Source organism: Aquila chrysaetos, chromosome 11, assembly GCF_900496995.4.
Source record: "Aquila chrysaetos chrysaetos chromosome 11, bAquChr1.4, whole genome shotgun sequence".
Taxonomy (NCBI): Eukaryota; Metazoa; Chordata; class Aves; order Accipitriformes; family Accipitridae; genus Aquila; species Aquila chrysaetos.
In genome coordinates this window covers 5,350,814-5,374,672 of record NC_044014.1, presented here as the reverse complement: position 1 = coordinate 5,374,672, position 23,859 = coordinate 5,350,814, and the positions used below count along the sequence as shown (strand labels likewise).

The following is a 23,859-nucleotide window of genomic DNA, read 5'->3' as shown; positions in this document are numbered from 1 at the left end:
CCTTCAAGTTAGACCTCCACGGGCATGTGGTTCCTGCCCAGGGAGTTAGGTGGCTGTGTGAAACAGAGAAGTCAAGATGGTCATTTCAATTGAATGAAAGACGTCCGCATGATGTGAAGTGCCATAGGACAGGGGTTCCTTGAAGGCAGGCTACTTTGGGGTGCATGACATGCGCAGACTGAGTTCAGAGCCTTTTTCATTGACACCAAATTCTCACTTGCATCCGTAGCTGCAGTGTCCAGCACAGACAGGCCATATCCAACAGGTAATTCACGCCCACCAGACCTATCCCTGGCCTTGAAGCAACCATGCAGGCTCCCTGCTGTAGGGCCCCGACTGGGGACCTTGGGTGCTGGGCTGGCGGGACCCTAACCCAGTGCCTTGTGCCGTGTCCCAGGTGCCCGCCTGCGGCTCTCCGGTGGGAGGAACGGCTGTGAGGGCCGCGTGGAGGTGTACAGCGGCCGCAGCTGGGGGACGGTGTGCGACGACCTGTGGGACCTGAGTGATGCCCAGGTGGTGTGCCGGCAGCTGGGCTGCGGCCAGCCCACGGCCGCCCCGGGCAACGCGCGCTTCGGCCTCGGCTCCGGGAACATCTTTCTGGACGACGTGCAGTGCCGCGGGGACGAGTCCTCCCTCCAGATGTGCAGGCACAACGGCTGGGGCGTGCACAACTGCAGGCACGTGGAGGACGCCGGCGTCATCTGCGCAGGTGCGTGGGCAGCAGAGCCCACCGGCTCTGCTGCAGAAAACGCCGGGCAGGTTTCGGTGCCCTCCCCTGGGAGCAGATGATCTTACCTCCCTCGGTAGAGCCAGGGCAGAGCAGTGAGGTTGGGGGCTTCTGCTGCCTGCTGCTGGAAGCCCGTGTCATGCAAAAGCCCCATTCTTGCACGCAGAGGGCACAGCGGGCTCTCCATGCTCGCAGGAGTCGGTGCTCAGTGCAGGGACAAAGAGCAGGATTGCAGGATTGCAGATTGGGGACGATGGGACAGGACTGGTGACACATTAAGCTGATGTCTGGAGGGCAAATGACAGGATAAACCCCCACGGTCTCGCGCCCATTACTGCTCCAGCCTTGCATTTCCATTTCCATTTCTATGGCCATGGCCATGGCCATGACCATGGCCTTTGCCTTGGCCATGGCCATCCATTGCCACAAGCCTGCTGCAATCACTGCCCTTTCATTCACTCCATCTTCTTCCTTGCAGCTGCACCTCCAAGCACTCCTGCTGAATGGACGTACACTACAGGTAATTCATGCCCACCCACCGTATTCCCAGCCTTCCAGAGAGCTCCAGCCCAGCACGAGAGGAGAGGAGGGGGAACGTGCTGGCCTGCGCCTGCCCAGCGCAGGGCTGCTGCTCCCCTCTGCCCATGACATCTCCAGGGTGCGCGAGTGGTGCCCCGCAGGCGATGGGCCACACTCAGGGTGTACAAAGGGGTTTTCTGCAAATGCCCCCCAAGCAGCCCCCAGGACTCCCAGGAACCTCATATAGACGCCCCCAGCAGGTCCCTGCTCATTGTGCATCTGCCTTCTGCACGCCCTGGGTCTTTGCTCAGCCACTGCCCTCCCCAGATCCCTTCAGGTCCGCACTACTTCAACTCATTGTCGCTGTGGCCAAATCTCCAAAACAGCCAGCAAGGTGGGGCCCACAGGTGCAAGACTGATGGGATTCTAACTCAGTGCCAAGATAGAGCCGCATGGTCTCTTCCCCCGTTAGGACTCCTGCCTTCCATTTCCATTTCCATTTCCATTTCCATTTCCATTTCCATTTCCATTTCCATTTCCATTCCCATGTCCATGTCCATGTCCATTTCCATTTCCATGTCCATGACCATGATCATGACCACAACCACGTCCATTTCCATGGCCATGGCCATCCGTTGCCACAGCCAGCCATTGCTACAAGCCTGCTGCAATCACTGCCCTTTCATTCACTCCATCTTCTTCCTTGCAGCTACGCCTCCAAGCACTCCTGCTGGATGGATGTACACTACAGGTAATTCATGCCCACCCACCGTATTCCCAGCCTTGCAGTGAGCTCCAGCCCAACACGAGAGGAGAAGAGGGGGGACTTGCTGGCTTGTGCCTGCCCAGTGCAGGGCTGCTGCTCCCCTCTGCCATGACATCTCCAGGGTGCGCGAGTGGTGCCCTGCAGGGGATGGGCCACACTCAGGGTGTACAAAGGGGTTTTCTGCAAATACCCCCATGCCCCAAGCAGCCCCCAGGACCCCCAGGAACCTCCGATAGACCCCCCCAGCAGGTCCCTGCTCATTGTGCATCTGCCTTCTGCACGTCCTGGGTCTTTGCTCAGCCACTGCCCTCCACCGGGTCCCTTCAGATCTGCACCACACCAGCACATGGTCACTGTGGCCAAATCACCAAAACAGCTGGCAAGGTGGAGACCACAGTGTGCCAGGCTGGAGGGTTCATAACCAAGTGCCAGGATAGAGCCCCAGGGTCTCTTCCCCCATTAGGACTCCAGCCTTGCATTTGCATTTGCATTTCCATTTGCATTTCCATTTCTATTTCCATTTCCATTTCCATTTGATTTCCATTTCCATGTCCGTGGCCTTTGCCATGGCCATTGCCACAGCCATCCATTGCCACAAGCCTGCTGCAATCACTGCCCTTTCATTCACTCCATCTTCTTCCTTGCAGCTGCACCTCCAAGCACTCCTGCTGAATGGACGTACACTACAGGTAATTCATGCCCACCCACCGTATTCCCAGCCTTCCAGAGAGCTCCAGCCCAGCATGAGGGGAGAAGAGGGGGGACGTGCTGGCTTGTGCCTGCCCAGTGCAGGGCTGCTGCTCCCCTCTGCCCATGACATCTCCAGGGTGCGAGTGGTGCCCCGCAGGGGATGGGCCACACTCAGGGTGTACAAAGGGGTTTTCTGCAAATACCCCCATGCCCCAAGCAGCCCCCAGGACCCCCAGGAACCTCCGATAGACCCCCCCAGCAGGTCCCTGCTCATTGTGCATCTGCCTTCTGCACGCCCAGGGTCTTTGCTCAGCCACTGCCCTTCTCCGGTCCCTTCAGGTCTGCACCACCCCAGCTCATGGTCGCTGCGGCCAAATCTCCAAAACAACCGGGGAGGTGGGGAGCTTGGGTGCTGGGCTGGCGGGACCCTAACCCAGTGCCTTGTGCCGTGTCCCAGGTGCCCGCCTGCGGCTCTCCGGTGGGAGGAACGGCTGTGAGGGCCGCGTGGAGGTGTACAGCGGCCGCAGCTGGGGGACGGTGTGCGACGACCTGTGGGACCTGAGTGATGCCCAGGTGGTGTGCCGGCAGCTGGGCTGCGGCCAGCCCACGGCCGCCCCGGGCAACGCGCGCTTCGGCCTCGGCTCCGGGAACATCTTTCTGGACGACGTGCAGTGCCGCGGGGACGAGTCCTCCCTCCAGATGTGCAGGCACAACGGCTGGGGCGTGCACAACTGCAGGCACGTGGAGGACGCCGGCGTCATCTGCGCAGGTGCGTGGGCAGCAGAGCCCACCGGCTCTGCTGCAGAAAACGCCGGGCAGGTTTCGGTGCCCTCCCCTGGGAGCAGATGATCTTACCTCCCTCGGTAGAGCCAGGGCAGAGCAGTGAGGTTGGGGGCTTCTGCTGCCTGCTGCTGGAAGCCCGTGTCATGCAAAAGCCCCATTCTTGCACGCAGAGGGCACAGCGGGCTCTCCATGCTCGCAGGAGTCGGTGCTCAGTGCAGGGACAAAGAGCAGGATTGCAGGATTGCAGATTGGGGACGATGGGACAGGACTGGTGACACATTAAGCTGATGTCTGAAGGGCAAATGACAGGATAGAGCCCCACGGTCTCGCGCCCATTACTGCTCCAGCCTTGCATTTCCATTTCCATTTCTATGGCCATGGCCATGGCCATGACCATGGCCTTTGCCTTGGCCATGGCCATCCATTGCCACAAGCCTGCTGCAATCACTGCCCTTTCATTCTCTCCATCTTCTTCCTTGCAGCTGCACCTCCAAGCACTCCTGCTGAATGGACGTACACTACAGGTAATTCATGCCCACCCACCGTATTCCCAGCCTTCCAGAGAGCTCCAGCCCAGCACGAGAGGAGAGGAGGGGGAACGTGCTGGCCTGCGCCTGCCCAGCGCAGGGCTGCTGCTCCCCTCTGCCCATGACATCTCCAGGGTGCGCGAGTGGTGCCCCGCAGGCGATGGGCCGCACTCAGGGTGTACAAAGGGGTTTTCTGCAAATGCCACCCAGGCAGCCCCCAGGACCCCCAGAAACCTCAGGTAGACACCCCCAGCAGGTCCCTGCTCATTGTGCATCTGCCTTCTGCACGCCCAGGGTCTTTGCTCAGCCACTGCCCTTCTCCAGTCCCTTCAGATCTGCACAACCACAGCTCATTGTCGCTGTGGCCAAATCTCCAAAACAGCCGGCAAGGTGGAGACCACAGTGTGCCAGGCTGGAGAGTTCATAAGCAAGTGCCAAGATAGAGCCCCAGGGTCTCTTCCCCCATTAGGACTCCAGCCTTGCATTTGCATTTCCATTTGCATTTCCATTTGCATTTGATTTCCATTTCCATTTCCAAGTCTGTGGCCTTTGCCATGGCCATTGCCACAGCCATCCATTGCCACAAGCCTGCTGCAATCACTGCCCTTTCATTCACTCCATCTTCTTCCTTGCAGCTGCACCTCCAAGCACTCCTGCTGGATGGACGTACACTACAGGTAATTCATGCCCACCCACCGTATTCCCAGCCTTGCAGTGAGCTCCAGCCCAGCACGAGAGGAGAGGAGGGGGAACATGCTGGCCTGCGCCTGCCCAGTGCAGGGCTGCTGCTCCCCTCTGCCCATGACATCTCCAGGGTGCGCGAGTGGTGCCCCGCAGGGGATGGGCCACACTCAGGGTGTACAAAGGGGTTTTCTGCTAATGCCCCCCAAGCAGCCCCCAGGACTCCCAGGAACCTTCGATAGACCCCCCCAGCAGGTCCCTGCTCATTGTGCATCTGCCTTCTGCACGCCCAGGTCTTTGCTCAGCCACTGCCCTCCCCAGATCCCTTCAGGTCCGCACTACTTCAACTCATGGTCACTGTGGCCAAATCTCCAAAACAGCCAGCAAGGTGGGGCCCACAGGTGCAAGACTGATGGGATTCTAACTCAGTGCCAAGATAGAGCCGCATGGTCTCTTCCCCCATTAGGACTCCTGCCTTCCATTTCCATTTCCATTTCCATTTCCATTTCCATTTCCATTTCCATTCCCATGTCCATGTCCATGTCCATTTCCATTTCCATGTCCATGACCATGATCATGACCACGACCACGTCCATTTCCATGGCCATGGCCATCCGTTGCCACAGCCAGCCATTGCTACAAGCCTGCTGCAATCACTGCCCTTTCATTCACTCCATCTTCTTCCTTGCAGCTATGCCTCCAAGCACTCCTGCTGGATGGACGTACACTACAGGTAATTCATGCCCACCCACCGTATTCCCAGCCTTGCAGTGAGCTCCAGCCCAGCACGAGAGGAGAGGAGGGGGGACGTGCTGGCTTGTGCCTGCCCAGTGCAGGGCTGCTGCTCCCCTCTGCCCATGACATCTCCAGGGTGCGCGAGTGGTGCCCTGCAGGGGATGGGCCACACTCAGGGTGTACAAAGGGGTTTTCTGCAAATACCCCCATGCCCCAAGCAGCCCCCAGGACCCCCAGGAACCTCCGATAGACCCCCCCAGCAGGTCCCTGCTCATTGTGCATCTGCCTTCTGCACGCCCAGGGTCTTTGCTCAGCCACTGCCCTCCACCGGGTCCCTTCAGATCTGCACCACACCAGCACATGGTCACTGTGGCCAAATCACCAAAACAGCTGCGGATGTGGAGACCACAGTGTGCCAGGCTGGAGTGTTCATAACCAAGTGCCAGGATAGAGCCCCAGGGTCTCTTCCCCCATTAGGACTCCAGCCTTGCATTTGCATTTGCATTTCCATTTGCATTTGCATTTCCATTTGCATTTCCATTTCTATTTCCATTTCCATTTCCATTTGATTTCCATTTCCATGTCCGTGGCCTTTGCCATGGCCATTGCCACAGCCATCCATTGCCACAAGCCTGCTGCAATCACTGCCCTTTCATTCACTCCATCTTCTTCCTTGCAGCTGCACCTCCAAGCACTCCTGCTGAATGGACGTACACTACAGGTAATTCATGCCCACCCACCGTATTCCCAGCCTTCCAGAGAGCTCCAGCCCAGCATGAGGGGAGAAGAGGGGGGACGTGCTGGCTTGTGCCTGCCCAGTGCAGGGCTGCTGCTCCCCTCTGCCCATGACATCTCCAGGGTGCGCGAGTGGTGCCCCGCAGGCGATGGGCCACACTCAGGGTGTACAAAGGGGTTTTCTGCAAATACCCCCACGCCCCAATTAGCCCCCAGGACCCCCAGGAACCTCCGGTAGACCCCCCCAGCAGGTCCCTGCTCATTGTGCATCTGCCTTCTGCACGCCCAGGGTCTTTGCTCAGCCACTGCCCTTCTCCGGTCCCGTCAGGTCTGCACCACCCCAGCTCATGGTCGCTGCGGCCAAATCTCCAAAACAACCGGGGAGGTGGGGAGCTTGGGTGCTGGGCTGGCGGGACCCTAACCCAGTGCCTTGTGCCGTGTCCCAGGTGCCCGCCTGCGGCTCTCCGGTGGGAGGAACGGCTGTGAGGGCCGCGTGGAGGTGTACAGCGGCCGCAGCTGGGGGACGGTGTGCGACGACCTGTGGGACCTGAGTGATGCCCAGGTGGTGTGCCGGCAGCTGGGCTGCGGCCAGCCCACGGCCGCCCCGGGCAACGCGCGCTTCGGCCTCGGCTCCGGGAACATCTTTCTGGACGACGTGCAGTGCCGCGGGGACGAGTCCTCCCTCCAGATGTGCAGGCACAACGGCTGGGGCGTGCACAACTGCAGGCACGTGGAGGACGCCGGCGTCATCTGCGCAGGTGCGTGGGCAGCAGAGCCCACCGGCTCTCCCAGGGAGCTCGTGGCCCTCTGTGCCTTGTCCCCCGTGTCCCCATCCCCTCCCTGCCACAATCCCCGTCGTGGTACCCTATGCCCTGAGGTGGGGCCGTGCCTGTGTCCCGGCACCTTTCTCCTGAGCAACACATCTCACTGAGGCTCTTCTTCCTCCACACCCACAGCTCCTCCAGTCACTCCAACACCTCCATCAGGTAATGCTCTTCTTTGGCTCTTCTCAAATTTTTTATTTGTGGGCTGTCTCCCTGTTGGGCTTTTTGAATATAATTTTTGTTTCCATGGCAATATCACTTTAAACTTGCATGATAATTCTTAGACAGGCTGTGCTATCCCCTTGCGTCTCAGTGACGCTTATTTTGCAGTTATACTGGTTGGCTGTGGACAAGCCATTTCCTCGCTGTGCTCTTCAGCTTGGTCAAGGCTTAGGAGATGTTGTCTAAATCTCTAATCTCTTTTTTAACCACACACATCACCATTGGCAGGGTGCTATATGTACTTTGGTCAGAACTGATGATCTAAAGGACAACGACATCAAACCATGCCAGGACTACGTGCACAGTGTAATTTTATTGACGTTAATTTTTTGGGTGCATGCTACAGTTTCCTTATTGTTATGATTTCTATACAGCACTCATAAATCATTTTTTCTCCTGAATTTTTTTCATTTTCCATCTGTGTTTTATCTACTTCCCCGATCGTATAATTTAATTTGTCTTCTTTTAGAGTTTCCTTAAAAAATGTGGCTTCTTTTTCAAAATTATACTGGTTTAATTGAAATGTTCTCCATTTGCATTCAGAGTCACAGGTTGTTTATCGGAGAAGCTGTGTCCAATGGGTAATTTTTTGCTCTTCTGCTTACTAGAGCTGTTATAGTCTTCAGCCTGCTACTTTTGCATTAGAAAGCAGATTTTAGGTTTAGAGCTTGACCATTCACAGTAGAAAAAGGTATGAAAGTGAAGGTGCCTGAGAGCCCATCCAGTCTGATCCAAGAAATGGGCAGTGTCTGGGTACAGCTGATGCTCCCATGCTTGGAATAGCCCTAAAATCCCAAAATCCTGAGGCAGAGAGGAGTCTGCTGCGTGGGGGGGTATCACTGTGCAGGAACATAAAATGGAGGAGTGTTGTCTTTACGTGTCACATGTTGTAGGAATTAAGTTCAGAGCTTGTGCTTACCTTCATATAGGGAAACTTTTAGGATTATCTGTGTGTTTAACATAAGAATTAAATGCCATTCATGCTGGCAGGAACATGAAAGATTTTTGCAGCTATGCTTATAGGAGAAACGAGATATATTTAAGACTTGGCCCAGCAGCCTGGAGTGCTTATTTCAGTCTGAGACCATAAAATTACAGAGTTTCCTAGAAGGCTTGCAACTTATTTATCCTCCAAAGTCCTTAGAGGAATAAAGAGAAGCAGCAGAGTAACCAAGGGGATGCTCCTTGTTCAGGAAGGTACTTCCATTTTGACTGTCATGACACCTCCCAGAATCAGATCTCCACTGCAGAAAGGAGAGACCAGAGCAGAAAGTGTCAAGGTGTTACCAGCCCAGCCTGAAGAGGGTGGTCTGACACCATGGATGTGACAGAGAATCCCAAATCCAACATGAAAGTAAACCTAAAGCAAAAACAAATATTTGTTTTGATTTGGGTTATACAGAATATCACCTGCAGTCAGCGGGAGACCTGCTTTTCAGCAGCTGCAGGTGAGACTCATACAGCTCAAGTACAATTTTGTAGAGGTCACTGTAAGAAAATTCTTTTCCATTTCTTTCAGCAGCACCTTATTTCTGTGGTGGCTCATTCTCAAATTCCTCTGGGATGCTGCAGAGTCCCTTCTACCCTGGAAGTTATCCAAACAATGCTGACTGCATGTGGGAAATACAAGTGGAGAACAATTTCCGTGTTATGCTCACATTTAGAGATATCGCGTAAGTAAAACATTGATTCCCTGGGCAAATAACAAAGTCAAAACTTACTTGAGAAGTCTGAAAACTTATTGGCTTATTTGAAACAGGCAACCTTCCCAATTTTAAAGATACTTTCAATAACATCCAGCAGTTGGAAGACCAGAACAAAATCTGGATTACTGTAGTATTTTCTGCTCACAATTTTCTGCTACAGCTACATCCAAAACAAATAAAACCTCTGTTGTGAAAACTTTAAGTGCTGAAAGATTTTATCACGTGTTAGGCAGTTAAATCAGAGTTTCTGAAACACATCTGACAAGGTGCTGACATTTGCTCACCAGGATGCAAAGCCGCAGATGCCAGTATGACTATGTTGAAGTCTACGACGGGCCTCCACACTCTTCCCCGCTTCTTGGGAGACTTTGTTCTGGCTCCTTTCCCACGTACATATCCTCTTCAAACATGATGACCGTTCGCTTTCACAGCGATTCCAGATACACCTTCAGAGGGTTTCAGGCTCACTACTCCTCCATTCCAGCAGATCACAACACTAGTAAGTTCCCGGTTGGTGTTTCTCAACGTGCAAGCCTGTTTATTGCTTTTGTTTGCAAAATAAATATTTGTGTGTATTTCAAGATATTGGGGAATTAAAATGATGCGTGTGAAATATGATGGCTTGGTGTGAACTGCATACCTTCTAAATTAAGAAAAAAACAACGTTTTGTTCAATCACAACCTTTAATCATTAACAAATTCCAGAAGTCACTATTATATTGTTTCTTCTTCTTCTACCAGCCCTTCTGTGCTTGCCAGACTACATGCATGCAGTGGTGAGCAGAGACTATCTCCAGTCTCAAGGCTACTCGGCGCAGATGGTCACCCTGAACGACAGTCACTGTGAACCGACAGTCACGTCACGCGAGGTTATATTCAACATTCCCTACAACAGCTGTGGGACAATACGAGAGGTACGCTCACCGTTGTGCACGCTGAATTGCAGGACCCACTTTGAAAAATCATGAAAGGGCCGTTGTGGTCCACAGTGCTAAGTGAACCAACGAGACCCGAAGGTTTTCAGTGCTTTAGCTTTCCATGCCTTAGGGAATCCCCATGCTTAATAGAAACGAGCTTCTAGGGAGGAAAGCATGGGAGGAAGTTATATGAACTTTCCATGATTTAAAGTAGATGTAGTCTTGTAAGTGCCAGGCAGGTTTGGGATGACACTGTACTACATGGTTAGTGTTTTATACAGATGTTCAATGCTTTGGGTTTAACAGAGTTTTTCTCCACTGACTTCTGTTTAATTACATACTTCAGCAAGTTTATTTACAATGTGTGAGCAGAAAAGACTAACATCAAGCTTTTTGGCTTAAGGAGTTTAAGACTAATCTACATTTTTAAATTGCATATTACTCTATCAAAATTTAGAACATGGAACGTGACAAAAATGCAATTCCTCATTTTAAATTACATGTTAAACAGGAGAACAATGATACAATCAACTATTCCAACATGATCAAAGTTACATCTTCTGGGTACATAATCAAGAGGAAAAAGAATATTCAGTTACATATCAGTTGCAAAATGCTACGAAACACATGGATGCAAATAATGTATGTTGCTGAGGATACCATAGATGTGAATGAAATTCAGTTTGGAAGATATGACATGAACATCACTTTTTATGAATCCTCATCATTCTTGTGGCAAGTGCATGACTCTCCATACTACATTGACTTGAACCAAGATTTGTACCTTCAAGCTTATCTTCACAGCTCTGACCCAAATCTGATTGTGTTTGTGGACACATGTGTGGCATCACCTGACCGTCATGATTTTAACACTCTGGCCTATGATATAATCAAGGATGGGTAAGAGCTTTCTCAAGTCGTTAGAAGCATAGCTGTGATACCCTTTCTGCATTTAATTAAAATAATAGAGCCAGTCTGAATTGGTTTAGATCTCATTACCAACAGACTGTTTCAAGGGGTCCAATTTTTTATTTTTACAGTATGAGCCTGGAAATAAGAAATGACATTTAGATCTTCCTAACATTTCGTTTCACTTACTTCATCCTTGTCCTATATGCAAAATTCAAAGTAGTGGGATTGAGGTAGATGAGTTGAGATAGTGAAAACTGGCAGCAGGAATCTGTAGTCCTATTTTATTTTAGTAAAACCAGATCAAGCATTAGACTCATTTTTTTATGCCTTGTACAGCACAGACATTAGTAAGAGGCTGTTCTCCCCTCTTCACCACTTACAGTCTCCTTCTCTTAGAAAAAAAAAAGAGTTGCCAATGCTCTAGCTGCTTCATAGGACTTAAATAAGTCTATATTTTAAAAGCCTATGCTATGCTATAAAAGTTGCATTTTTATCCCATTGTGCTCTTAGTACGTGGCCATGATATAATTTTCTTTTAATCTGTTGTATTTTTGCAGAAATGTACATGTGTGTGTCCATGAAGACTAATTCTCTTTTTCGTTTCTTCCTAGATGTGTTAGAGATTCTTCCTACGCCACATACTACTCCCCCTACAGCCACTTTGCTCGGTTCAAATTTAATGCCTTTGAGTTCATTCGCCGCCATACGTTAGTGTACCTGCAGTGTGAGCTGGTGGTGTGCAGGCTCGGGGACTATTCCTCCCGCTGCTACCGGGGCTGTATTAACAGGTCCAAGAGAGATACAAGTTCTGCCGAGGAAGAAGTGAAGGTGGTTGTCGGACCACTTCAGCTTCGAGAAGGGGATGCTCAGAGTAGGAATACCGGTAAAGACAAATAAGTTTCTCCCATATTTACTCTAAGACTACTTTGGGCTTCAAGAAAAGCCATAGCTCTGCGTTTCTGACATCTGTCACTGAAATCTGCTTTTACTAACTTTGCCATAAAAAGAAAGGGATTGTTTGGCTGACCCAAATGTCTACAACTCTCTTCTTCTTTCAACACCTTGCAAACCCCCTGTTTTCACCTGCATGTATAAAAAGTATAACTGCTTTGCCTATCCCAAAGGAGAGGCAGCATATAACCTATTTTAGTGCTATAACTCCATCGAACTAATTAGCTCCAGTCTGCTTGTGTAACGTGAAGGCCAGCTGGGAGCAAACTCCCACCCTTCTTGACAAACATTTAATTCCCTCAGTTGTCTTCTGCTTATGAAGTTTGCTTAGTTAGTTAAGTTGTCATACCTGCTAATACAAAGCCTGTTCAAATAGTTTAAAGCAATGAATTTGTAAGAAGCTACCTTCTTTCTGACCCTGATCTGGGATCCATCCCTTTTAACGCAGCAGCTCTTTGTGCTCTGATCTTTAATATACTGAGATCAAACCCCCTCTGCCTCTACTCACAGGGCTGGACTCTTCCGAGCCTCGTCCCCAGGCGGTTCCCGCTGCTGCTGATAATCCCCTCGCGCCGGTCATTGCTGTTGTCGCCGTCCTGGCAGTTGTCGTTTTTGTTCTTGCCGGTTTTCTTGCAAGAACTGCACTGAAGAAACCGCTTTCGCATGGGGTGATGTGAGATCAAAAGTCAGCATCGTCCACTAAATGACTACAGGGGAACGTCACACATTACGAGCCAACAAAATGCTTCATTGACGACAGTCACATATGTGGCATTTGTAAGAAGCTGTGATATCTTTACCTACAATGAATCCTAGCCTGTCACAATGCTTTAGAATAACTTCGTAATCCTAACACCTCTTAAATGATTAAAAAATAATTCCAACACTCATGTCACAAGTTGTTTGGTACAATCATTTTATTGTTTTTCTCCTTTTTAATTCTCTTCTCACATCCTTCTAAGACCATTTATCCGATGCCTTGAAATTTTGTGAGCTGGAGAGAAAATATGAGTGAGGTATCAATAAATATTTCAAGGTTTATTAAAAGGGAGGAAGATTTAATTTGGGGAGACGTAATAGGTAACGTCTGGAAAGGAAATGTAAAAATTGATCTTGCCATGGCATTTGGAGTTGTGGCTATACAATATTCTAATTATTTTGAGCATTGCTTTTAATGCTAATTTTCTCATTGAAACAATAATGGATCTATGCTTACTTATAAAATGCAGAGATTTCCAAGCAAAAGTGATCTCCTATGTGAGCAGTGTAATTTAAAATCAAAGGGAGGAATGTTTACAAAGCAATAATTTTATTTTGCCTTTCAAATTAATGTCTCTGTGACTAAAATACAAATGAATGTTTTACTGTGTTGAAGAGTGTGGTCTGTTGGATTAAAAATTCGCCAAGCGATGGACTGAGCCCCTGTTTCTGAAATACTACATAGGAAATTTCTAAATATCTTAATGTGGGTTTCAAAGGGAATGAGCCAATTCTTTTTCTTTCTGCATATGCAGAAATTTACAGAATATATCTGGCCCTAGGAAGCCAGATTGCTGACTCTTGGTTCAGAAATGCCTTTTCTTTTGGTTTCTATTACTTTCTCCTGTGTGTCACACACAAAAGCAAAATGACCCACATTGTTCAGGGGACTTCTAAGGACCTGCCTATCTGCATTTCCCCCACTCCTGTGTTCCCTCCGAAGCAGATGGCTGATTAACTCCCTGAGCATCCTCTCCCATCCAAGCAGGCCCCACATCCACCGCTATTCTCACAGCATCACCAAAGGTGAGGACTTCAGGAAAGGTGATAAGAGTTTCCCCTACATGTCAGCGAGGAATAACTGTCCTCTTACAGGGAGTGTGTTTCTCCATGTTATTGGAGAGAAAGCTTTCCCTCCAGTATTTGACTTTCTGCTCATTGGTTGTATTCTAGAATCATAGGATGGTTTGGGTTGGAAGGGTCCTTAAAGATCACCTAGTTCCAACTCCCCTGCCATGGGCAGGGACACCTTCCACCAGACCAGGTTGCTCCAAGCCCCGTCCAACCTGGCCTTGAACACTGCCAGGGATGGGGCAGCCACAGCTTCTCTGGGCAACCTGTCCCAGTGCCTCACCATCCTCACAGGGAAGAACTTCTTCCTTACATCTAACCTAAATCTGCCTTCTTTCAGTGTAAAGCCATTACCCCTTGTCCTATCACTACAGGCCTTTGTAAAAAGTCCCTCCCCATCTCTCTTGTAGCCCCCCTTTAGGCACTGGCAGGCTGCTCTAAGGTCTCCCCGGAGCCTTCTCTTCTCCAGGCTGAACAACCCCAACTCTCTCAGCCTGTCTCCATAGGAGAGGTGCTCCAGCCCCCTGATCATCTTCTTGGTCCTCCTCTGGACTCGCTCCAACAGGTCCATGTCCTTCTAATGCTGGGGACCCAGAGCTGAAGGCAGTACTGCAGGTGGGGTCTCACCAGAGTGGAGTAGAGGGGCAGAATCCCCTCCCTCGACCTGCTGGTCACACTTCTCTTGATGCAGCCCAGGATACGGTTGGCTTTCTGGGCTGTGAGCACACATTGCCAGGTCATATTCAGTTTTTCATCCACTAATAACCCCAAGTCCTTCTCCGCAGGGCTGCTCTCAATCCACTCATCGCCCAGCCTGTATTTGTGCTTGGGGTTGCCCTGACCCACGTGCAGGATGTCGCACTTGGCCTTGTTGAACTTCATGAGGTTGGCACAGTCCCACCTCTCAAGCCTGTCCAGGTCCCTCTGGATGGCATCCCTCCCCAGCAGCGTGTCGACCGCACCACACAGCTTGGTGTCGTTGGCAAACTTGCTGAGGGTGCACTCAATCTCACTGTCCATGTTGCCAACAAAAATGTTAATTAGCGCTGGTCCCAATACCGACCCCTGAGGAACGCCACTCATCACTGCTGTCCACCTGGACATCAACCCATTGACTGCAACTCTTTGAGTGTCCAGCCATTCCTTCTCCACCAAGTGGTCCATCCGTCAGATCCATGTCTCTCCAATGTAGAGACAAGGATGTCAAGTGGGACAGTGTCCAATGCTTCGCAGAACTCCAGGTAGGTGATGTCAGTTGCTCTTCCCTTATCCACCAACGCTGTAACCCCGTCATAGAAGGCCACCAAATTTGTCAGGCATGATTTGCCCTTAGCGAAGCCATGTTGGCTGTCACCAATCACCTCCTTATTTTCCATGTGCCCTAGCATAGTTTCCAGGAGGTTCTACTCCATGATCTTGCCAGACACAGAGGTGAGACTGAATGGCCTGTAGTTCCCTGCGTCTTCCTTTTTACCCTTTTTTAAAATGGGGGTTATGTTTCCCCTTTTCCAGTCACTGGGGACTTCACCAGGCTGCCACGACTTCTCAAATATGACAGATAGTGGCTTAGCCACTTCATCCGCCAGTTGCTTCAGGACCTGCAGATGCATCTTGTGAGGTCCCATGGACTTGTGCACCTTCAGGTTCCTTAGATGGTCTTGAACCTGATCTTCTCCTACAGTGGGTGGTTCTTCATTCTCCCAGTCCCTGCCTTTGCCTTCTGTGACTTGGGCGGTGCGGCTGGAACACTTGCTGGTGAAGACTGAGGCAAAAAAGTTATTGAGTACCTCAGCCTTCTGCATGTCCCGGGTAACCAGGTCTCCTGTTTCCTTCCAGAGAGGGACCATGTTTTTGAAACACTTCTACATAGTGCTGTGAAGAGGTGTGAGGTACCTCTGTTTTGTATGAGTGTTGGGCACACCTCTGCGTGTGAGGCTACAGCAAGGCATTTTAATAGAGTTAAACTGCAAAGGGTAGGTAAAAAATAAAATCTAGCAGCAAAGGTAAAACAAATGTCCAAACCTCGCAGGGAAGGCCATGAAGGACTCCTTTGCTCCTCCTTGATGATAGACATATTTGCAAATCTGAGAAGCAACAGAGCACAGAAATCATCGTGCCTTGAGAGGTCTAGAAAAAGTTCCCCAACCATTTTAGTGCAACTACCGTTGCTCTTTTCTCTCCTGTGATTTCTGTTATCTCATGACGCACACCTCCTGCTCCTGAGATCCCTGCTATAGCCCTGGTCTCCTTCTTGCTCCACATTGTGGCACTTGTCCCCATGAACACCACAGCCTGTTTCCCACAGAGCTGCTAGGTCCCTGCTGCTGCCTCCATCGTCTGTGCCAGCCACACGTCTGCCACCTCCTCCTCGGCCATGGGCACTGCTGCTCGCCCAGAACATAAAAAGCACATCAGCCAGATCTTCCCTCTGCACCCTCACCACCACCACCTCAGCCCAACATCTTCCCACCAGACATTTCCCTAACTTGCCTAGGCAATGTCTTCTTGTGCTTAGAGACTCACTATTGAAATTAGCATCACCATTGACAAGGCTTTTCACAATGTCTATCCTCAATTTTCACTGTTGCTGGTCAAACCCATTAGTTCTTGCCCTGTCCCTCCTGGCCATGGGGAGTAATTTTCTCCCCTTTCTCTTTAGGTGCATTTTACTAGTTGAAGATTGATGTTTTTTCCATTGAGTTTTCACTTTTCTAGATTAAATAAATCCAAATTCAAAAGATACTGACCTGTTGCAGGTGTTTTGTTTGCAATAATTAAGGCTGAATCACACAATCTGATCTAAAGGCTTGTCATATCAATTGGAAGCCTTCCCATTGACATACATCCTATACCAGGCAAAACCGTAAATCTCATCCAGGAGATTGAATCTCAGCCAGGACACATTTCAGGTCTTACCAAAGTGTCATTTAAATGTTGAAAGACATTTCACATCTGCATCCCAGAAGAAAGAGTTTTGTTCAATTTTTAATACTTTTGGTTGCTGATCACAATAAAATTATTTAATTTTTTTTCTTTCCCATGGTGGTATGCTTTGTGGTTGTGAGGAGTTTGCCTTCTCAGGACTTACCCAGCCTTTCACAGTGTGTTGTTCACATTCATAAATCAGGCTGAAATATGCTGAAAATACAAACAGCTGAATCCCACATAAACATTTACCATTGGTGCATGAAAACATGAAAAGCAAAATCTGGGATTTTGCCTTTCAAGTCCTAGTTGAAAATACAGAGAATTAAAGCCAAAACGTGAGTGAAAATTGTTTATTTAGCCTTTTGGTTTGTTTTTTTGTTTATTCATTTTGTGTGGGATCAGTGCTATGCCAACCCCATAGTGAAGCCTGGTGCCTGCAAACACAAGGATGTCAGGAACCAGGAGCGCGTGGAGGCCACCGCCTTTGCTCTTTTTAAATGAGCTTTCTGGAGGCTGCACTTAGGCTTGTTGTTGTCACCCCCTCCACCCTCAGAGAAGAACACACCGACCATCACTTGGCAGGTTTTTGCTTTAAATAACTGACTTCGGTATTAAGCTATTTAATTTCTTCCTAGTGTGTCTGTCACTACTCAACCATGTAGTATGTACTTCTTCACTCAGTAGTATGTACTCAACCAACAGTCTCAGCACCAACTAAACACGTTGTTCACAACATCATGCTAAAATACCTTACAAATGTCAACCTGTGTAGTGTGAGCTGTGTTGGGAGAGGATAATGACTGAATTACACCACGTATATCCAGACCATGTGGCTGCAAGTATTCATAACTCCAAAGAAACAGCAGATTCCTGAACAACTCTCCTGAAGGGGCACTTGAGAAGGTTTTTTTCATGGAAAGACAATGGATCCATAGCAATTTGGTTTCCAATACATACGCCTTTTTCGGTAAAAATATTGTACAGACTCTGTGGGTTCCTGCCATTATGCTGTTCCCAGTGTTACCACGCAACCTATTTGGCCAGCACTGGGGTTAAAGCAAAGCTCAGAAACAAAGTCCTTGTTTACTTGTTTGTATGCTAAATTTCCTGTGCTTTGGTATTCTGTTTATCTTTCTATTCTAACTTTGGAGTATGAAGCAGATAATTCAACTCTGTAGTCCTTCCTAGGAACATACTATAAAAATAGTTAGAACAGGGTATAAATAAACATCATTTTATTTCTGTATCTCATAGCTAGCAAGTAGATTCATTTTTCAGTTGTTAATAACAAACCCCCATGTAGACTGAGACTAAAAAAAGCTAATTTGGGTTTGCAGGGTATGGGTAAGAAACACAATTTTTCTTGTTTTCATTACTTTCTCCCCATGCCTTGCCATAGAAGCCCACAGATATTCATTGCCTTCAAGCTGAATTAAGCAGCTAAGCATAACCTTCAGCTCACAGTTCTGACTTAGGTGTCCTTCAACACCTGAGACTGAACGCTTGCACCAAATTCCAACTAAATAACTAAATGAATATACTCTGGGGATCACTTTCACTTGACTGATAATTTTAATTTTTTTAATAGCTCCACCAGACTCACCAACCACAGGCAAGCTTTTTTAACAGGATTGTACTAGAATTGAATGGGAAATCAGGCAGACTGCCACTGCAGCTGGGTTGCTGAATTGTCCACCACACTTATAAACTCAGAAGAAACAGCAAATGCATTTCTTGAGACTGACCCACCACTGCCCTTTGTTTGTGACAAGTTCAAGGTAAAAAAGAGTTGCAGTCCTTTGTTGTCCAGCATCCCTGAATCCAAGCAGAATTTTTTGCACAATTTCTGTTAAAAGCCTTATGTTACAAGGAGAAGAGGTTTTCCTTATTTATTTGGTTTTCTTTATTTTAGTAGGGTTTTTTTCATGGTTTTTTTAATTTAATTTTTATTTGTTTGGCAGTTTTTTCATATTTAGCTGGGAAAAACTAAGGAGATGTTAAAATTCTCACAGCAGCTTGTGTATTTTAGATTTTCTATCTCCGGCTCAAGAACTATGACACAAAAAAGCATATTTTAACAAAATCATGCCTAGCTGAGGAAACTCATCAGTGACCTAGCTGGGTCGGCGGGAGTGAGATTTGTTTTCATTTCCTAGAATAACACTCAGATCACCTCTTTTGCCCTGAATCACTTGGTGCCCATCCAAGCAGATTTTTTCCTTCTTCTTTCTGAAATAAGTGAATTAATCACAGGCTGTAATGTAGAAATTAATTGGACTGCTGCTGTTCTAAAAAGCCTGCCAAGTTTGAACGACTGTCATCTTCATTTTGGGGTTCTTTTTTATTCAGTTTTCAGTAACTATAGTTTCAGAGAGATGGATTCTGTCTTTCCTCCTCTTTCTGTATGAAGACTGTGAGAGCTGTATTTTGTCCTCAGACATAGTCATGCAAACCTGTTGAGTCTAAGGAAGTTTTCTGTGGGTGTGTGAGTGACTAGAATAGATGAAATGTGGTTTTTGAACAGTTGCAGTCAGGTGAGTGTTACCTGGTAGCTTCAGAGGTTGCAAAAAAACTCATCTACCGGGAAGGGGATGAAGCCTCCTATGGTTTTAGTAGAGGTCTCATATGAATTTTTTTTCTTTCTTTTTTCTTTTCTCTCCCGCTCATCCCCGCTCCTTGAAAACCATGCAGATAAATTCCTGGTACATGTCAAGATCTTGTAACATCTTGCCTTATCTCCCTCATAACTTCTGCTTATCGCTCTTTAATTTAGGCGCTGAGTAAAATTAGGCACTCCGTACAAAGACTGACTTTTCTTCTGTGCCCGACCAGTTGCTACCACAGAAGGACCCCAACTTGAGGGCTCCTCGTTTGCTGAAGTTACCTGGTTACAAAGGTTTATACACAGGTTCGGCTAGTGATGTTGAGGTGTTTCTGAAGCATTTGGCATTAGTTGCCACCATCTTCCATTGCTAAGCCTGGATTCGAGCAGAGCTTTTTTTGCATGGGATATGAGGAAAATTGAGTTACGCTGATGTGAGGGCTCTGGTGTCCCATGCAAAGAGGTGGCGGGGAGGATGACAATATTAATGTGGCAAAGCCAGGCCTTCTTTCCAAAATGCCGGATCCTGCCATCCCTAGTTGCAGGCTCAGAAAGCCAACAGTTGCAGGAGGGTGGCCAAAACCTGTTGCTTCAGTTTCTTTTAGAGCTCCTGGGCAGCTTGGGCAGCGTGCATTTGAAAGCTGCACACTGGGCATGTAAACACTTGATCTGAGCCTTGCCAGTGCGAAACAAGCCTTCTTTGTTTCATAAAAGTTCATTGGATTTCTCTAAGGAACGCATTGTTGAGGAAGACAAGTGGACTACTCTCTGCCAACACTGCAAAGATTAATCCAGGCGTCACATGAGATGCTTCCTGAAGGCTGTGAAGTATGACAGCTGGGATGACACTTACAGATCAAGCTGAAAATTAACTGTTTGGAATACAGACTGGAATTTGTACAGTTCTGAGGGGAGCCTGGGGCTGAGACCTCAGCCAGCTCGTGGTACCCCTGCTCCAAGAGGTGCACCAGCCGGGGCTTTCCTTGCTGGGACTTACTCTGTCCAGGCTCCCGGGCAGCACATGCAGTCCAGGGTGGGAGATGCTGCAAATCCCTGCAACCTTCTCAGCCCACAGAGCCACCCCGAAAGAGCCTGGGCAGAGCCACCACCATGGACGTGGGCTGGGGGGTCTGGTCTGCAAGGGGATGGGGCGACACAGCCACCCCCAGCTCAACTTCAGGACAGCGGAGAAACTGAGAGGTGAAAAAAGCCTGTCATCGTTTTTCGCTTGGCATCACTAATTTTCTCCCTGGTTGCATGCAGCTGGCTCCTCTTGGGCCAGTGGCTGCCATTGGATATGCCAAGGGGAGGGTTTAACCACTGGTCCCATAGAAGAGAAGGGCTTCAAACAATAATTAAGGTAATTGAAAAATCAAGCTATTAGAAACAAACTCTTGCCAAAAAAAATTAAGAGAATGTTTTTAAAAGTTAAAAGTATCTCCATTGTATGAAATCACTAACTTAAAAAAAATAAATAAGGCTGGTCAAACTGCAGAGCACACCCCTTTAAATCTACATGCTTATAAATTCTGAAACTTGTTTTATCGGCATTACAGGGAACCTGGTTTACATGAGTCCCATGCTGACCACTGTTTGGATGCTACTGCTGTATGGAGGATGTCTGCAGGGGTCAGGTACTGTGCCTTATGCTACTCAGCACTACCTCTCTCTTGTGTTTTCCTCTAAAATCAATATTGGCAAATTTTGTAACCTGTATCAAAACCCTCTCAAACCAGTAGACATCATGGGTGTTTAACGGGCTTGAGGATTGAAGATGCCACCAAATATTTTAATTATTTCTTTTAATGTAATGTAGAAAAGATTTGTATTGTATTGTATTTTAATGCATTGCAGGAAAAAATACATAATGGTAAGTAAGTAATTTTCTTTAGTGCACTGGAGGGGCTTGGACAAAAATGTAATGACACACTGAAAGGGGACCCCAGCAAGCAGGTGTGGGAATTTGGTAAAAGCACAGTGAGCTGCATACGTGTAGCATGTTAGTCACAGCCTAGAGTTTAGACACAGCCTAGGTCTGAATTACTGCTTTGGATACACCAGTGTCAGCAGATCTGTTCCTTATAGCGAGGTGTTTGTCTGTGACACGGTTTCTGTGAGCTTTGGGAATAATATTAATCAATGTGGGTAATAATCTGGAAATAGTTCAGAGCCAAGGGGTAACACAGTGCTCTTCACTGTGCAGATCTTCAGCTGGAAGCCACACAGTACACATGCACCCAGTGCAAAAGCAATCCCTAAAGGGCCACATGCATTCAATTTTTAATTCAATAAGCGAAATACTGATGGCAGTGACCTTCTGCTACGCTATTCTCAGCTTTTCCAAAGAATTGCCCCTGAGGCTAGTGAATGGGTAGAACAGATGTTCTGCAGCTCTGGAAGAAGCTCATTTTGGTGATGGTACAGGGGAAATCCTCCTGGACGAGGTGCAATGCCAAGGGGGTGAAGCTCTCCTCTGGCAGTGCTCCCATAACGGATGGTTCGTCAATAACTCTTTTCATCAGGAAGATGCTGGTGTCATCTGTGCAGATAACTTCTGGTTTATTGGCGTCAACGATCAATAGCATGTTATACACACGTGCTGGATTGGGATTCTGGTGCTCAGCGAAAGGGAACTAAACTACCAAAATCATTGTCAGGCTCTTCAGGACATCCCAAACTATTCCCCTGCATTTCAGCAAATATTTCATGAGAAAGTACCATAACCCACACGTTAGCCCCCACACTCAAAATCTTCAAATAATAAACTCTAAGGAGCAGGACAGTTACATTTCTTTTTGTTTGTAGAGTATAGTGCCCTTCAGAGGTTTATCCTTCTTGCCATTCCCATTGCTTGGGAATAAAACTGAATTCAACTGATTGCTCATGAGAATTGTAAACTGACTAGAAATTTCTTTATGTGATGTAGAAAAACATCTTTCATGAGACATGTTACTGTGTTTGAAAAATATATGCTACTATGCATTTTAAAAATATAAATAACCTCATAAAGACAACATTACTAGAGTTGGTTTGTGGGGGTTTTTTTCTAGCAGTGTGGGTAAATAGATAATTTCTGTTCATTTTGTTTAGTGCAAGTTAGCTCTTTTCTTTCTTTTTTTCCAGTTTCTTTGCTGTCTGAAGTTCCTGATAGTTTTCATCTCATATATATCTTCATTGATTTTACTGATGAAGTAAATTTTGCCTAATTTAGTCATTTAGTACCAGTATACAGTTTATGAATATTTGTAAACTGGATAAAACAGTCCAAGAGAATTACCAAGTGAAGTAGAACTCTTCAGTCAATATCACCTGATACTTCCTACTCTTCCCATCATCTGGAGGTTCCATTGATGCTTGGTTGTCTTGCAACTGGGATGTCAGCAAATGGAGCCATCCCAGGGAGAAATGCCTGTGCAGATGCAGAGGGCAGGTCCAGACTGATTTTTGAGTCACCTGGCACAGCATATCTTCAAAAATTTTAACACAGAGGTGTCATTGTGCTAGAGGTGAAATAAACAGTGGCCCCATGCAGTCACCGGGAACAACAGCCTGTTTGGACATTGATAAACTGAATTCTTTGTACAGCAATCTGTCCTCATCCTTTACTAGTTAATAGTAATAATATCACCTATACTGTACTGAACTGTACATGTTAACAACAGGCCTAGAAGAAAATTAGTACCCTGAATTTATACACTATGAGACACCCTTGGACTTGACATGGGAGTCACTGATGTCCTTCAGAGAACAGCCTAGACCTAGCTTTCCTCTTTTCACTGCAGCCTACCTGAGTTTCCTCATTAACATGAGTCTTCTGAAAGCCAGCAAGCAATCATTAAGAGACAAACATTGGCCATCGCTGCTCTTTCAGTTTCTTGCAATATTTCTACCTTCCAGTAATATTTCCTCTGTAGTACTCAAACCTTACCAAATCAAATCCCTTGATTTTATTTTAATTACCTTGGGTTTTTTTCTCTAGTGACTACATTGTCTCATTTATACAATTGTTTTATCACTAACACTCTAAAAATCCATATTTTCCCCTATAGTCATAAGCTGATGTATTTTAGAACTGGTCTGACTTCTGTTGTAGACCTGTGTAATAGTCCTGATGCAAGGTGCATTAATCTGCTTCTTACTGTTTCAGTAATATTTTCAGCATAATGTGTAATATAACATTTCATTGATAGGTGTAGTTGTTCCTACAGTGACTGAAAACTCCACGTAGAAGTCACCTACTTTTTTTCATTCACAGCTTACACAGGATCTGAAGTGACAGGTAAACTTCTTAAATTTGTGGCATTGTCTTTAATATCAATGTGTTTTGATGTTTTAGAACCAAATTTGTACAGTTAAAAACACTGATAGATTTTAACTGAAAAGTCTGGACATTGCTCTCTTCATGTTGGATATGATTTCCCTGTAAAATAATACGCCAGTGTAGCTCAGCTATTGGACAGATGACCAGCTTTTCTATTCTGTTAGTGCTTAACAGAGAATAAAGTCAAGAACTTCCCCAAATGACGTCCATCTAAACATTAAGTTGGGTAAATTAGGCTTGACTTTGTATACACAGAGTTACAGGACAGTTCACACCTAACATTTACTCAGAGCAGCGCTGCTGTGGATCCTGTGCTGCAGAGGGTGTTATTCAGGAATATCACAGTCTTGCGGGTATGTGCTGTAGGAGCATGACCTTGTCCCAGGGACCCTGAAAAGCAGGAGCATCCAAGCAGGTTGAAAATGCGTGTTCATACATAACTAGTGAAATGAGAATGGCATAGAAGTCTCTCTTCTAACCTGC

At 47.4% G+C, this 23,859-nt stretch overlaps 1 protein-coding gene across 1 annotated transcript in view; it reads left to right on the top strand.

Annotated features, from left to right (window-relative positions):
- Window positions 1–23,859, top strand: part of LOC115348313 (deleted in malignant brain tumors 1 protein-like) — a 105,621-nt gene that overhangs the window by 32,868 nt on the left and 48,894 nt on the right. Inside the window, exons 19-34 of the mRNA XM_041127391.1 lie at window positions 398–709; window positions 1,206–1,323; window positions 1,956–1,997; window positions 2,595–2,701; window positions 3,160–3,471; window positions 3,968–4,085; window positions 5,385–5,426; window positions 6,043–6,149; window positions 6,610–7,020; window positions 8,729–8,882; window positions 9,203–9,414; window positions 9,657–9,829; window positions 10,344–10,732; window positions 11,356–11,627; window positions 12,206–12,368; window positions 13,401–13,480. Coding sequence (XP_040983325.1) covers window positions 398–709; window positions 1,206–1,323; window positions 1,956–1,997; window positions 2,595–2,701; window positions 3,160–3,471; window positions 3,968–4,085; window positions 5,385–5,426; window positions 6,043–6,149; window positions 6,610–7,020; window positions 8,729–8,882; window positions 9,203–9,414; window positions 9,657–9,829; window positions 10,344–10,732; window positions 11,356–11,627; window positions 12,206–12,368; window positions 13,401–13,480 — 3,012 coding nt within the window. The remainder of the gene's footprint in view (window positions 1–397; window positions 710–1,205; window positions 1,324–1,955; window positions 1,998–2,594; window positions 2,702–3,159; window positions 3,472–3,967; window positions 4,086–5,384; window positions 5,427–6,042; window positions 6,150–6,609; window positions 7,021–8,728; window positions 8,883–9,202; window positions 9,415–9,656; window positions 9,830–10,343; window positions 10,733–11,355; window positions 11,628–12,205; window positions 12,369–13,400; window positions 13,481–23,859) is intronic.